We start from the raw sequence: 13,812 nt of genomic DNA, 5'->3' as shown, positions 1-13,812 counted from the left end.
GAGGTCTGATTGAAAATTCTGCTTAGATTAGCTGCAACTTGGCCTTACTCCACTTGGTTATATCCGATAACGTCGAAGAAACGTGCTTAATAATAAAACACGCTCACTGACAGAAACGCAATATCTTATATACGGCGCTCGTTATTCAGATTTAATGAACGAAAAATATATGAGCGGATATCAGTTTCACGTCGGAATATGTTTGCCCCTTTTTTTAATCGATTATTCTCGACGCTGATGACGTAAGAATTAAAAGTGCACGCTTGTCAAGGGGAACGAGAAAATGGAACTGGTCATTGACACTTTCCGCAAAGAGAATTCTGCAAAATGGCAGTGCCGTTTCAATGCTTAATATTATCAGCTTTTGAAAGCATTGCGCACTGATGTGTCCGCCTGAATAACTGGATTCTGCTGGGCTCTTTGCGTTTATTGCAACGATAGCAGTGTCCTTCAATAGAGCACTGTTTCCTATCGCGTTATCTCGTTTTACCTACGCTTCTCCTCTTAATAACTCCTTCTAATAGTCATCTAAATTATATCGTTTCCATCTAACCTCAGCTTTACTCCTCTTTTCATCCGAAAACCAACAAATATACTGTAAACTCTATTTTCCACCGCGCGTTATCACAATAAGCGTTTTATGCTATTCCTTTAAACGCAAAGTCACGTGATGATAAAGTAGATTAAGAAACTACAAGAAAATTTACCCCATAATGAATTTTTGTCATTTTCAGTTAACGACTTGGGTCAGGAGTATACTAATGACTTTCCTCAGGGTGGTAGCGTTTAGAACGCCTGAGGAAAATACTTTCGCGTCTCTGATTCGTCGATACAAAGGTAATAATCACGCTACGCGAGAAAGGAATGAAGAGAGCCATCATCGGTGCGTTAGTTCCTTAATTGCGGCTAATTTGACGGCGGATGGAGGAATTTGAAATTTAAGCAGAGTTAACGGTATAGAGCGAGTGTGTTTATAAGTTTAACGTTTGAGCAATTCATCGCAGAGCTTTCGCGGTTTATCGCAGTTTGCCAGGGAGTTGCGGAGGTTTTGAAACTGCCAAGGGAGGACAAAGCGTACGCTTAACGGAGCACGCGAGTTACGCAAGAGCGATCTGCACGCGAAAAGCAGGAGGAGTAGTAGGGTGTATATATATATATACGGGAGAGGCAAGAGAGTGGAAGTGAGGTTAGGAGGAAGGGAGGGGGGGGGGATGAGGGTGTTCCCCCGGAGGAACCCGTGCGATTATTCAATTTGCCGCAAGTCGAGCGCGATCGAGTCACGTGCAGCTCGCAAAGGATTTCATAAAGTCCTACCGGAAGTCCCGCGGGATTCCGGTCGCAGAATTCATGATGCGGAGAGGTTGAGAGCCAGCCGAGCACCGGAAGCGGGCAAAATGAGAAAAACTGAAAGCACGTCGACGCAGGAGGATGAAGCTCGAATCCCGATGCGGCCTTCGTCAGGGATTTCCAAGAATCCGCGATATTCTTACCAGAATAGCCCCGAAAGTCCTCCAAGACGCTTTGAATTGCAAAAGATTCTCTCTTTTTATATCAGGACTTCATTCGGAAATTAACGAAAATTCCTCCAACTCTAAATATATATATATACCACGAGTCTCTCCACAAATTTTCAAAGCTCTGTCAGATCTGCGGGAGCAGACCTGGTGTAAACTCTTCGGGAAGAGAGAAAAGGGAATTATTGAAATCAAATCTTCAATTCTCCGCAGATAGAATCGAAGCGTTAAATTCGTGTACCGAATATTGGATAATAGCACGGTACACTTAAAAGCCCAGAAACGAATTAAGTTAAAAATTGCACGAATCAGTTTTCTGCAATTTTACGTCATACAGGAAATATTGCAGAGAGTCATATTTTAATTAATCGATAATCCACGGTACATATATATGTGAATAGAAAGAGTTTTACTAGCAAGCCTGTTATATCACCGATACTTTCGTGCGGATAAAAATTGCGAGGATTGATAAAAATTTGGAATTTAACCGATGGGAGAGGAAAGAGAGAGAGAAAGTAGGGGTGGGGGGAAAGGGGTTACGCGCATTATTTTCGTAGCGATGAAACGACTGTAACTAATGAGCAGTGAGTCAAAGATAGTTAGCGAGGAATGTGCGGGAGAGTCGACGAAACGCGACTGTCCCGTAGGGGCTCCCGAAGGGGGAATGGAGGATAGAGATTGTGGAGGAGGGGGAAGAGGGGGGGGGCTTGCGTGGTTGGCTAAAGAGATAGAAAAGCAGCCGAAGCAAAATCGTCCAAGGCGCTTCCGAACGATGCCAAGGAGCGCTACGTAGCGTGGAATCAACGAATCTTGACAGCTTTCTCAACGGTAATTGGGAGCTCCCGTGAACTCGCGCGCATTGTTGCGCAAACAGTCGAGCGCTGATAATGATTAAGAACGCTATAATTGGGTATCGAACTCCCTGAACCCTCGCCTTATCGAAAACAGAAAAGCGACGTGCCACGACCACAACGGAACGAGTCGAAACTCGAAAGTCGACGCGAAGCATTCGACGAGATCTATCGAATCAGCGATGTTGTAAGAATCGAATATTTTTACGAGAAACACACAATCACTTTCTCGTATAGATGTATGTGTGCGCTGTGCATCCCTCTCGAATTATCCTCTTGTTCAAAAAAATTTAATTTCTAGCATCACTGGTGATATACTATATGTACATATACGAGAGATGGGGGGGGGGGGGGAGAAGAAGCACGGTGCATCCCCCTCGGAAATCCTGCTAATCCCGCTAAATGGACAAATATATACACGCGTCCGATACACAGGATAAGAGACGCGCGTGAATTGCAAAATGACAGGCGTAAGCTGTTAATTGTTCGCCGTTGGTCCGGGCAAGTAAAAGTTGCCGGGTGTCGCGTTTACAGAGTTTTTGCGAGCGTTTCTTGCCGAGCCAAGGCGTTTTCACGGCGTTAATGCGCGCAAAACTCAACGGCTGGCATCGTGATGAGCGTAAATGGCTTTTCATGCTAGGTGAATTATGCAAGTCACACTTCGCTCGTAACTAATTTATAGCGACGCGTCGCCGGAGTACTCGCAGGCGCACGGCACTTTTCTCCATTGTGTGTCTGGTTTTGAAAAAAAGTACACACACACACACACACACACACGCACACGTGAGCATGCTGTGCCGAGACACGGATCATTGCGACACTCGTGGAGAACGAAGAATAAACGAGGAGAGAAGGAGAGCAGCAGAGAAGTCAATGCCAGCTCATTCTCGAGCTACTTCCATTCACCTTTCGGTTTCGCAATGGTCCCCCCGCTCGTTCATTCACGGAATATCAAACTGGACTAATAAAAATCACCGCAGAAGCCTTCGACTTTACGACTCGCGAATCTTGGATCAAAGTCCAACGCGTCGCTCGAATAAAACAATATTTACTCTAAAGATATTAATAAATTCTTGGCTCTACTAATTATTTATCGTCTAAACGTACTCAAGGATAAACCCGATGGGAACTATAATTTTATTTACCACCTTAGAACCTCTGCAATGGTCACAGAACTCGAGCATTGTGGCAATAAGGTGCGACGTACAAGTTTAGGTTGAAAAAGTTGAGAGAGAAGCTCGGACGTGTAACCGTTCGCCTCTTCTACCTCCTCGTAAATCGGTACAGTGAAAGGGTCAACGCGATAAGGGAGAAAGAGCGTTTGTTTTTGTTTGCTGGAAAGTCGCGACGTACACGATTCGCCAAGAGAAAGCAATGTGGTAGCTACGAGTCGTAATTAGAGAAACGTATTGTGCACGCGGGGGGCGGGGAGAAAGAAAAAATATTGGCATTCCCGAGTCATGGTGCACTTGTAGTTCGCAGCGAGTTTACACGGCGCACCCGCGTCTCCAATTCCATTCTCGGTCGATCGTAGACTAACCGCGCGGCGCGCGGATCTATGCCGATTGGTGTACCACTCGTCTGACCTTTGATATTGTTCGCGATGAGTCTGCCTACATATACCAAAGGTGGAAAGTGCAACGCGTAAATCCACCCAAACCGAAAAGTCAAGCCAATGTGTTATGAACAAACTGCAATAAACTTTGCTCGTTATATTCATTTCATAAAAGCTTCGTATATAATTACTCGACGTTTAAAATAGAAACTGATTAAACAGAATGTGCTTTGATTAATCGAGAATATTGCACAGTATAACCTTTCTCTCTCTCCCACTCTCTCTGCTATTAAAAACAACATTCAAAAATCCATCAGTATATATATTGTTTTTGTATACGAAACGAATGCCTCGGCGAATCAGAGCGCGATATTGGAGCGAATCCGAGAAATTTGATAGGGCGAGCGCTGAAAAATATATATCCTCGTTAATTAGTCTGGTTATAATTATATCGCTGTAGGAAGTTACATAGTTGGATGGTAATTTGTAATTGAGTTAAATTTCATGGCACGCGTAAAAGGAACGTAGTCTCGTTGTCTGGTCGTTTGATACGTTCGGTGTAAAGATTAATTTGGCATGACGAAACGTGTACTTGAGCATAGCTTTGTTAAATTCCCACTGAAAATTCGTCTTGCTCAAGGAAGGATCGGTGAAGTGGGGAGAGGGGGGGGGTGTATATAGGGGACACGGTAGCTACGGCCGACGGCCAAAAAGCTATTCTGGTAGCGGGTCAGTTTGCAAGAGCGTTCGGCGTCTTATTGCCACTACTGGCTCGCATGGACTTTGCTTATTAACTGGTTCAACGTTGCAAGAACATAATTTTCTTCTTACGAGCAAAACGCGCTTCGTCGGCACGACAGAAAGCTTTGCCGGACTGGCCTATGTAATTAGACAGCTTGTCAGACGGAGAAACACGTAAGTGCAAAATGCGCGAGCGGAGACACGCTCGTAGTCTCATAGATGCCCGAGCATTCCGGATAAACCCGAGAAAAAATCAACACATTAAACCAATAGAAAACTATTCGCGCAACAGTTCCAGGAAGCGTTTAATTAACGCGCGCTTTAAACTATATAAGTAAAGACCGGGCCACGTTTGAGGTACATATTTGACATACGTGACATTACCGGTGACACCACACTCGCCAAGCCCCCACTAATCTTCGGCCAGACAACTATTTTAGCCACGAGCCAAAGTCAAATTGGAAGCAGGTTGCTGTACAATATTCTTCTCCTCGTCGCGAGATTTACATTTTTTTTAAGAGTTTTGTTATATATACGTGTGTTTATAGTGTAGTATTTAACGTGAATCCAGCAATGACCATTGTTCGGATTGAATTTCTCTGATATCTCTATATTTCTGCTAAAAATATTTTGATTCTTATGAATAAATTCATTATCGAACGTCTAATTAATAAAATTTCGTAATGATATCCATATTATATTCACGTGTAAGTTTAAATTTTATTTCCTCATGCAAGAATAATGTATTCGCAAGTTGAAATTTTGTATTACAAGTAACACGATATGAACCATCTCATCTCAACTAAAGCTCATCTCTGCGGGTATTTCAACAAACTAAGAGTTCCTGAATGCGCACGAAACTTTCATGATAATACATTAACCCAAAACACCGAAACTTCCAACTGTTCTGCGAAGCTTATGCACGGTATTCTTGCTGGGTTATACACAGCGAAAGAGAGATGTTGGGAAATAAGACGAGCTTGAAGCTTCTACATTGGCCAATTACAAGGAAAAATCGGGAAAAATCTTCGAAACTGTGCTAATCTACGTGGAAACTAAGAATGAAACTGGGAAAGCTTCTAAAATAATAATTGGAAAATGAAGATTTGCCAGTGTGTGAACCATTTGATCAATTCTTGTCTCTGTCGAAAGCTTTTAGATCATTTTATAATTTAATCGAGAATTTAATAAAACTTTTATCAAATTTCCAAAATCATAACAGCTGCTTTGAAATAAAAATCCATCGTAAAAGTCTCGAGTGTCTACCTTCTTATAAGACACATTTATCTCTTGAATATTTTTTTAACTATATAGTCACTATATGAAAAAATTACCGTGTCTTTGATATCTTTACTGAAGGCCATGATGACATTGATGCGTATTAGAAAAAGAAGATATGCAACCGGTTAGAAACGAGAGTCAAATGGCAACACTGGCAAAAACCTTTAAAACCAGAGAGGGGGAGGGGTCAGTTTCTAATATCGTAATTCTTGTGTAAATACTGTATACAGTAGCACTAGTGGACCGGAAGGAAAAGATGCAAGAGGCGGTTGAAAGTTGGAAAACTTTTCATTCTTAGCGCGCACAACAAATAGCTCGCGGTTGGTGCGTGTTTACGTCAATTCGAACAGCAATTTAACATAGTGGGGGGGGGGGGGGGAGTGGTGGTTTCGGTGATAGCGGCTTCGCTTCTAAACTTAACTCGTCCCTGCATAACTTCACTTTGCTGCGCTCACAATCGGGACTTGCTGGAAACTTGGAATTCCGAAGCAGCAAACGGGCTGTACTCCGCGCTCTAGGCCCCTCTAAATCTTCCATGGCTCTTTTGGCTTTCGCGAGACGTTTTATGGCCACTTCGATGCCCAGTCCAACATTCATTTTCTCAGCTTGCTGAGAGGTAGACAGAAATTGAGAGAAAAAGAGAGAGAGAGAGTGTTTAAAGTGAATTCTCCCTCCATTTGGTTATCTTTTAAGCAAAAGATCTCGCCAAAATTGTAAATCGTTAAATAAATCAAGATTGATGCAAGCTGCTGTAAGATTCTGGTTAGAGCTTTATGAGAAATAAAAGAAGGGGGTGAGGGGGAGGTGGGAGGATAAATCTAGGTAGAAGTCTAATTAGAATGTGTTCCGTGGGTGCTCTTGCATGGAATGTCATTGGCCGGCATTACACTTGAGATAACAATGGGATTCTCCAGTATTACGGAGAGGACACCTTACGTTTCCAGCCGAGACTGTCACGCACAATGGCTACTACAACCTCCAACCAACTGCGATTACCTACTCTTCTTCTTCTTCTTCTTCTGCTGCTGCTGTAACGATTGTTCTTCCGTTCCTTCGCCATGGTTCCACTTTCCACCCCCCCCTTCTTCCTCCTCCTCCCACCTCGTTCACCGTCTTCCCTCGATTCTTACAACTCCCCCCCCCCCTTCTTATTCCACCCTTCATTAGTAGGCACAATACACTCACCTACGCGTGTTCTCGTGCGTGCGAACTTCCTAGCGAACCTGTTTTCATTCGACTTTCAAGTGCACGCACCGGGCCGCGAATAATCGCTCTTGTATGTTTACCCACGGGAGATACTTTAACAAACCAAAATTTCTCTCCTCCTTCTTTATTCAGAGGATTATTAAAGTTGCACCTTAACGGTCCATTCGCTCGCATTCTTTAAACATCCGTGCATTAATCATTACTTTGTCTCTTTCATTCCATTTAACGTCGGGTGTTTTTCACAGAAACAATGATGCATTTTTAAAATTCGCCACAGTCACGCAATACCAATACCACGTTCTTGTTCATGAAAACTAATTACTTCTTCACTCGGCTGTATTTGGAACAGTGGAACGCGTAGGATTGGATGGTTTCAGTATCGAGCGCGTGTGAATTTTCCGATAGAGTTTCCAGTCCCAATTTTAATGCAATATGTATAATAATGAAACAATGAAATTTGCTGTATCCATTATAGGGAGAACTCAATCGACAATTCAGACAAGTTTCTGGAGTTTTTCTTTGGCTTCTAAAGTTGGTAGGAAAGTAACGATCTAACAAAGTAGCAAAGGTACCCTGAAGAATATCGGTGAACCGTAAAGTATCTTCCAGGCGAATAAACTTTGAGGACATTAAACAGTTTAATTTTCTAATCAATGTTTTGTTGAGTCACGATGCGCTGATGGAAGGTCGATGAAAATTAATCGATATAAGTTGCTCGAGAAGCTAGCAGGAGCAGGCGTTGTGGTCTTTTCATCATCAATTATTTAAATACACGAATTGAAACAAACCCTGAATAATTGCAAACGATATCATTAGAAACCTCCACAATTCCATCCAAAATCGTATGGAATTGTGCTAGTGTTAAATTGGTTGTCGAAGAAATTTCTGCAAATAAGAATAAAGGACATTTCTTGAGTTTTCTCCTAGTATTGTATCGTATATATGTGACGTTTGAAATATCATGCATTCGAATCCGAGTTGGAGCTTTTGAAAGGATCCAGGGGGAATAGCTGGGATATAAATTTGCCTCCGACCCATATCCCACGTCAACGGTCAAGAAACAGGTGAATGCATCTTTGGTGGCATGTCATTCTTCACCTTACCCTATAGAGGGAGATGATTCCCCAAAAGGGCCGATGCAAATTAATAGCCCATCGTCCCGCCATAGATTTCTTAATACTTTTAAGCGTGACCCAATCCGAATTTTATCTTGTGAATCGAGGGTCTACAAAAGTCCGCTATTAAATCATCGAGCGTATCGTATCCTACCGGTTTCATTCTAGAACCGAATGCCCTAGTACAGAGGGTGAGGGTATTTTTAAATCTGACAAAATAAAATTACAAAAATCTATCTTATCGATCGATCAATGTTCTACTATTCTCATTATTATCAAGATTCAAACGAAAGGTGTGGATTTAATAGCGACTCGAGAATTTCGTGAATTATATTTTAAAGTTGGAATAAAGCAGTGGTATTCCGTATATATATATATATAGTCATTTCTTTTTTTGTATAATCGGTAATTGTATACAAGCTTACCTTTTCGAAGGCTTCCAGCGCCGCTTTAGCACACCGAGCATGAGTAAACCGGTGTAAGCGAGGCCCAGATGCCAGAAGGCTTTAAAGTCACAGTAGCGTATCAAGCACCACCACCAACACCAGCACCACCACGAATCACCACCGGCAGCGCCGGAATCACAAAACCACCAGCAGCCGGCTTCCTCGATTCTCCGACGATGGTCGACGGTCCCCTCGACCCACTCGAGTCACACCATGCTCCTCTCGTCTCTTTCTCTTCCCCTTTCTTATTTCACTTCGGATCGCACCACTTTAGATCGATGCTCTTGCGCGAGACACCCGACGACCTCCTTCCAGCTATCTCCAACCACTAAACAAGAAAAATCGATTTTAGTCTCAAATTCCACCAATTCTTACCTCATATATACCAACTAAAATTCCCCAAAGCTACCGTTAATCCTACTGATCCTCGTCAAGGAGTTTCCCTAATGGACAAATGATCGTTTTATCGAAGATTTGATCTTTTATCTTTTCTCAAACCCGCTTCCGGGCTTCAGTCGTAAACTTTTCTAATTCAAGCATTTATTTTTTATTATAGCTATTAATTGGCACGAGATTTTGGTCTTTTCTTGCCCATTTCCATCGTTAATTTAAAAGTTCAACGGTACAATTAATTAGTCAATTTCGAAATGCAATTAAATTATCTGCTAGGGACAATGATCGTTTCGTAAGTATTGTTATGTAGGAACAGCGAGACAATAAACTCGATGAAATTGTATGCACCTTTGTGGAAGCAAACATTGCTGCTACCTTGTGAGAAAGCGAGAGGAAATATTTTATATAGGTAAGAGCTAATAGTAGCTAAGCTGAACAATCGATCAAACTGTCGAATTATCAGTGGCACGATATTATCGGTATACAGAAGCTATGATAGATAAGAAACGTGGCCCTCTCGTTCTCATCCAACTACCACCTCCGTCTCTTTCCATACTATAATTTTAAACTTTACACACGAGAGTATACGAAAATTAATTTTGTTCTTAAGATATTTTTCAGTTAAAATTTTGTTTAGATCAAAAACTGTGCATTCGATTATAATTAACTATAGAGCAAAGTGATTACTGTTGAATGATTTGACAAAGTTCGCGTTGCGTCATTAAGATCGATATACACGAACCGTTTTGGTCCGAGGGTTGGACCTTAGAACTCGAACTACTAATTAATTAGCCAGCAGCGACAATACCGGGTTTGAATCGATTAAGCATCCGGCGATAAATCTTGCAGGGAATTAAGACGATATCTAATTAACTCGATAAATTCATGACCGTCGCTGACAGCCGAGGCCCGCCGGCATTATTGAAGCATTTATTATGCTTTTCGCGATTAAAACTCTACCTTTTGTTGCGAGAATGAATAAATTAAAGTGCAATCTCAAATACAGATAAGCTTTGCGCAATAAAAACGCTAGCTTGACGTTTGTAGAGCCAACGATTCTTTTTTATAGAAACGGATGTATTTTATCGTCTAGCGCAGTGAGAGTGGCACACAGGCCACAGCTGAATGCCCACGTGGGCGCTGTCAAAAAAGTGCGTTGGTAGTACAAAAATATCCCATGGCTATATCGCTGCCAATCGGTACCTTGCTCTCTATCCATTATACGGACTGCGACTACACGAGAACCAACGGCCAAGCCTTTTCGGTAAAATATTTAGTCACGGTCAAGGTGATCCTAGCGTTTCTATTTAAAGACGGCAATGATTACTCGGAAGAAACATCAACGTCGCACGCTCGAATCGCGCAATCGCGCGTCAGGATACACCAAACGAAAAAAATCTCTACTTTTATTACAATCCAATGGGAAAACTGGTCACTGCTTCGTGGGCCACCAACAATTCTTTTATAAACTCTTCATTTTCACCAATATCAAAATTTTGCTCTTTTATAACTTGCGAAGAAATGTCGAAATTATAACAGTGTTAATGTCGCAGCATATTTTCCTTGAGAATTTATCGAAATGATCGTAAATGGCACTCGAACGCTTCGTAGATTGAAAATCCTTGGGAAAAATTAAAGGCTCGAGCGCTTATCGATAGGAGCATGTACTCCCACGAGTCTTTGGTAATGTCACCGATCGATCGAGCACTCTCGCGCGGAACACCGCTGTCAACGGTGTCGTTGAAGCTTTCAAATCTCGAGGACTGTAAAAGCCCTCTTTTACCTCCTCAACGACTCGCGGCTCTTTTTTCGTTAACGACAAGTCCATCGGGAGCCTCAAAAATGTCTTTTTCCCAATGATTTGTTTCGTTACTCTGACGATAATTCTTATAATATTGCTTAATTATCGAATACTAACGTTGACGGAGCGTAGAAGATTTGTCGTAGAACGATTGGATTAAAGATTCATGCGAGCGAGCGAGCGCGCGCGCGCGCGCTTTGCGACAATAGTCGAAGAAAAGGACGAGGAGGACCAGGACGAACGAGACGAAGAAGAAACGAAAGAGCGGAAGTGTCGCGCGCGGAACACGCGAGCATCAACCGGCTGCGCGCCGAGCACGAACTGAACTAAAGAGACAGAGATGGTAGACACGCGGTGGCGGTACTCGTGCTCCTTCCCGTTCCCAACCCGTCCACCTCTCCCTCCTACTCCTCCTCGCTCGCGCTCCCCAACAGCGTCCCACAACCTGGCACCTCGCCAAGCTGCCTCCCTTCCCTTCCCCCCCCCCCCTCCTCATCCCCACCACAATCACCCCCTCCAGGGACGTATCAACACCTAAAAACGCCCCACGCAACTGGGTCTCTCACATTTTTTCATTTAATTTCACCAATTAACATTATTTTTTATCATAACGATTATACGGAGACTCTTATAATTACGAAGTTGATAACTAATAATAAGGTTTTACGTTTTTCTCGCGTTATATTATCGACGAGCGAAGGGAATATTACGGTGACTTTTTATGGATCATTTCATATTTATTTTACTCATATGTATTATGTTAGGTCTAAATTTATCTATTCTTTGAGATTTTTTTCTGCAATTTTTATTATATCCTTTCGTCAAAGCAAGGTTCCCGTTAAAAGAGGATAAAAGCTTTCTTAACAAGCGCTGCAGAAATATCTTACGACGACGTTTAATTTGCACCTCCGTCGTGCAGATCATCTCCATTTCGCCCACGGAAATATCTGCCCTGCGTTCGGCCCAGCTTTCTTTTTATTTTTGGTATGATATTTCTGTCATGCCTCTCCGCAGCTAAGATCCCTCAATTATATTTCTGGCAGTTTACGATTGTACAGGTGCAATTTGTGGCGAATCGGTTCGATCGAATGCTCTGTATAATTTAATTGACCAGTGCATTATACTCGTCATGTTGAAATATTAATAATATAATATTATAATGTTCGTCTGTTTAGATGCGTTTAATTAAATTGCGTTGACTATGCACTATCAGCAATATATTATATATAGCAGCCTAGTTAAGCGTAAATATGACTGAGCAGATATGTCAGTCGATTCGTTCCAATGAAAAGCCAAACTTGTCCCTTTGCTAACTTTTATTCGATATTCAATGCAAACATGAGCGGTTCGATTCATTAAATTTGAAAGATCGATTGTGCTTGTATTAGTGTGCGAAAGCCTGCTTCGGAATTCTATTGTTTGCCATCCATCTCACTAATTAGCCCTCATAGGAGCTCCGGTAAGAACCAATTGTTTTACCCTGTACACCCACAGAAACAATGAAATTGAAATTTTGCTATATAAATCATGTCAGGTGCGAATATTTTTTTCACTCAAAACCTACATGTGTATATACATGGATAATCTCTTTTTGTCAGTAAATATATACTAAGAGTAGTATTCTATTAAATTAAAAGCACAATTAATTAAAAAAAATCCAACGACGCTGTTGATAAAAAAGTTTCTGACGAAATCATAAAAAAATAGTTTGATGAAGCAAAGAATCAACGTTGCACGAATAATACATAAAAGAGAAAATTATTGCAGAGCCCTGGTAGATAAAGCTGAAAGATATTTCCTAAAAGACAGAGAATGTACGAGGAGAAAAAGGAAACAAGATAAGAAAGGGGAAGAGAGAATATTTTACTGATTGTGCAGAGGGCGCTTAAAGTGAAATTGCAACGATTACGATCCAAACGGGCTTCGTGGCAGGTTGACATGACTTATTGACAGCCGCGTAAACGTTCAATGGTGCTGAGTGTGAGCAGCGAGCATTAGATAAATGGATAAATCTTAAAGTAAATCACACGCTCCAAGGAAGAGAGAGAGAGAGAGAGAGACCCTTTTTGTCCGGTCAGGTCCCTATCACAACTGTGTAGCGACTTTGGCATTCGGCCATTTCGGCCACGCTCAGCCGCGAACGCTTCTGCCGATGCGCGAACATCGATTTTTCCCTCTATACAAACGCGTTGCCAACTCCGGATGTAACCTGCTCCTCTCTCGCTCTTATCATTCACTCTCTATACTCCGCTGTAATAGACCCTCCGCGTGGAATCCTCTTCTCCAAAATTTCCCTTATCATCGACGTAGCATAGAAAACATCACTGATATTCACCACTCACCCCAAAAGCCACCTATTCCGATAAATATTCGTTTTAACCCCAGAGAGAACTCATCATTTCCCTATAGCATTACAACCGTTTAACTTGAGAGGAAAGCAGCGATTGTGTTCTTTCTATACGAGAACAAATCTATTTTTAACCAAAACTCCTCGCAATTTAAGACTACGTGCCCTTCAAACGTGCAACGTTTTATCATATAGCCCAATTATATATATATCCATGCTCAATCCAATATTGTAGACGCTCAAACCACTCGAAGATACCTCGAAAAATCTGCAGTACTTGAAAACGTAAGGTTGATAATTTCTCAGAATATTTTTATTCGCTATAATAAGAGTCTTTGTCGTGTTGAGATTTTTCAACCATATGAAATCATGGAATTTCACAATTTCATAATTCATTTTACATTTCGATGCGTGAATTGAAAATGTAACAACGATTATCTCACGGGTAATTGGTAGTCCAACCGAGTCGAAGATTACGAGACAAATTCAACGAGGTTGAAAGTTTTCGGTGGGAAATGCAATTCCAAGTTTGTGTTTTTAGCTTTGAAGCATAACGAATGCG

The 13,812-nt window shown here is 41.8% G+C and overlaps 1 protein-coding gene across 6 annotated transcripts in view; it reads right to left on the bottom strand.

Annotated features, from left to right (window-relative positions):
- Nucleotides 1–11,210, bottom strand: part of LOC136774426 (uncharacterized) — a 219,136-nt gene extending 207,926 nt beyond the window's left edge. For all 6 annotated transcript variants that reach the window (XM_066728708.1, XM_066728710.1, XM_066728709.1 and 3 more), the window contains exons 1-2: nucleotides 11,021–11,210; nucleotides 8,689–9,037 (exon numbers count right to left, since the gene is read on the bottom strand). In XM_066728708.1, coding sequence (XP_066584805.1) covers nucleotides 8,689–8,729 — 41 coding nt within the window. In that variant the 5' untranslated portion in view covers nucleotides 8,730–9,037; nucleotides 11,021–11,210. The remainder of the gene's footprint in view (nucleotides 1–8,688; nucleotides 9,038–11,020) is intronic.
- Nucleotides 11,211–13,812: the final 2,602 nt, after the last annotated feature.

The sequence above is a fragment of the Prorops nasuta genome, unplaced genomic scaffold, assembly GCF_024137725.1.
Source record: "Prorops nasuta isolate Cenicafe-Biocafe unplaced genomic scaffold, Cenicafe_Pnas_1.2 PNAS00006, whole genome shotgun sequence".
NCBI lineage: Eukaryota > Metazoa > Arthropoda > Insecta > Hymenoptera > Bethylidae > Prorops > Prorops nasuta.
This window is presented reverse-complemented; position numbering and strand designations above follow the sequence as displayed.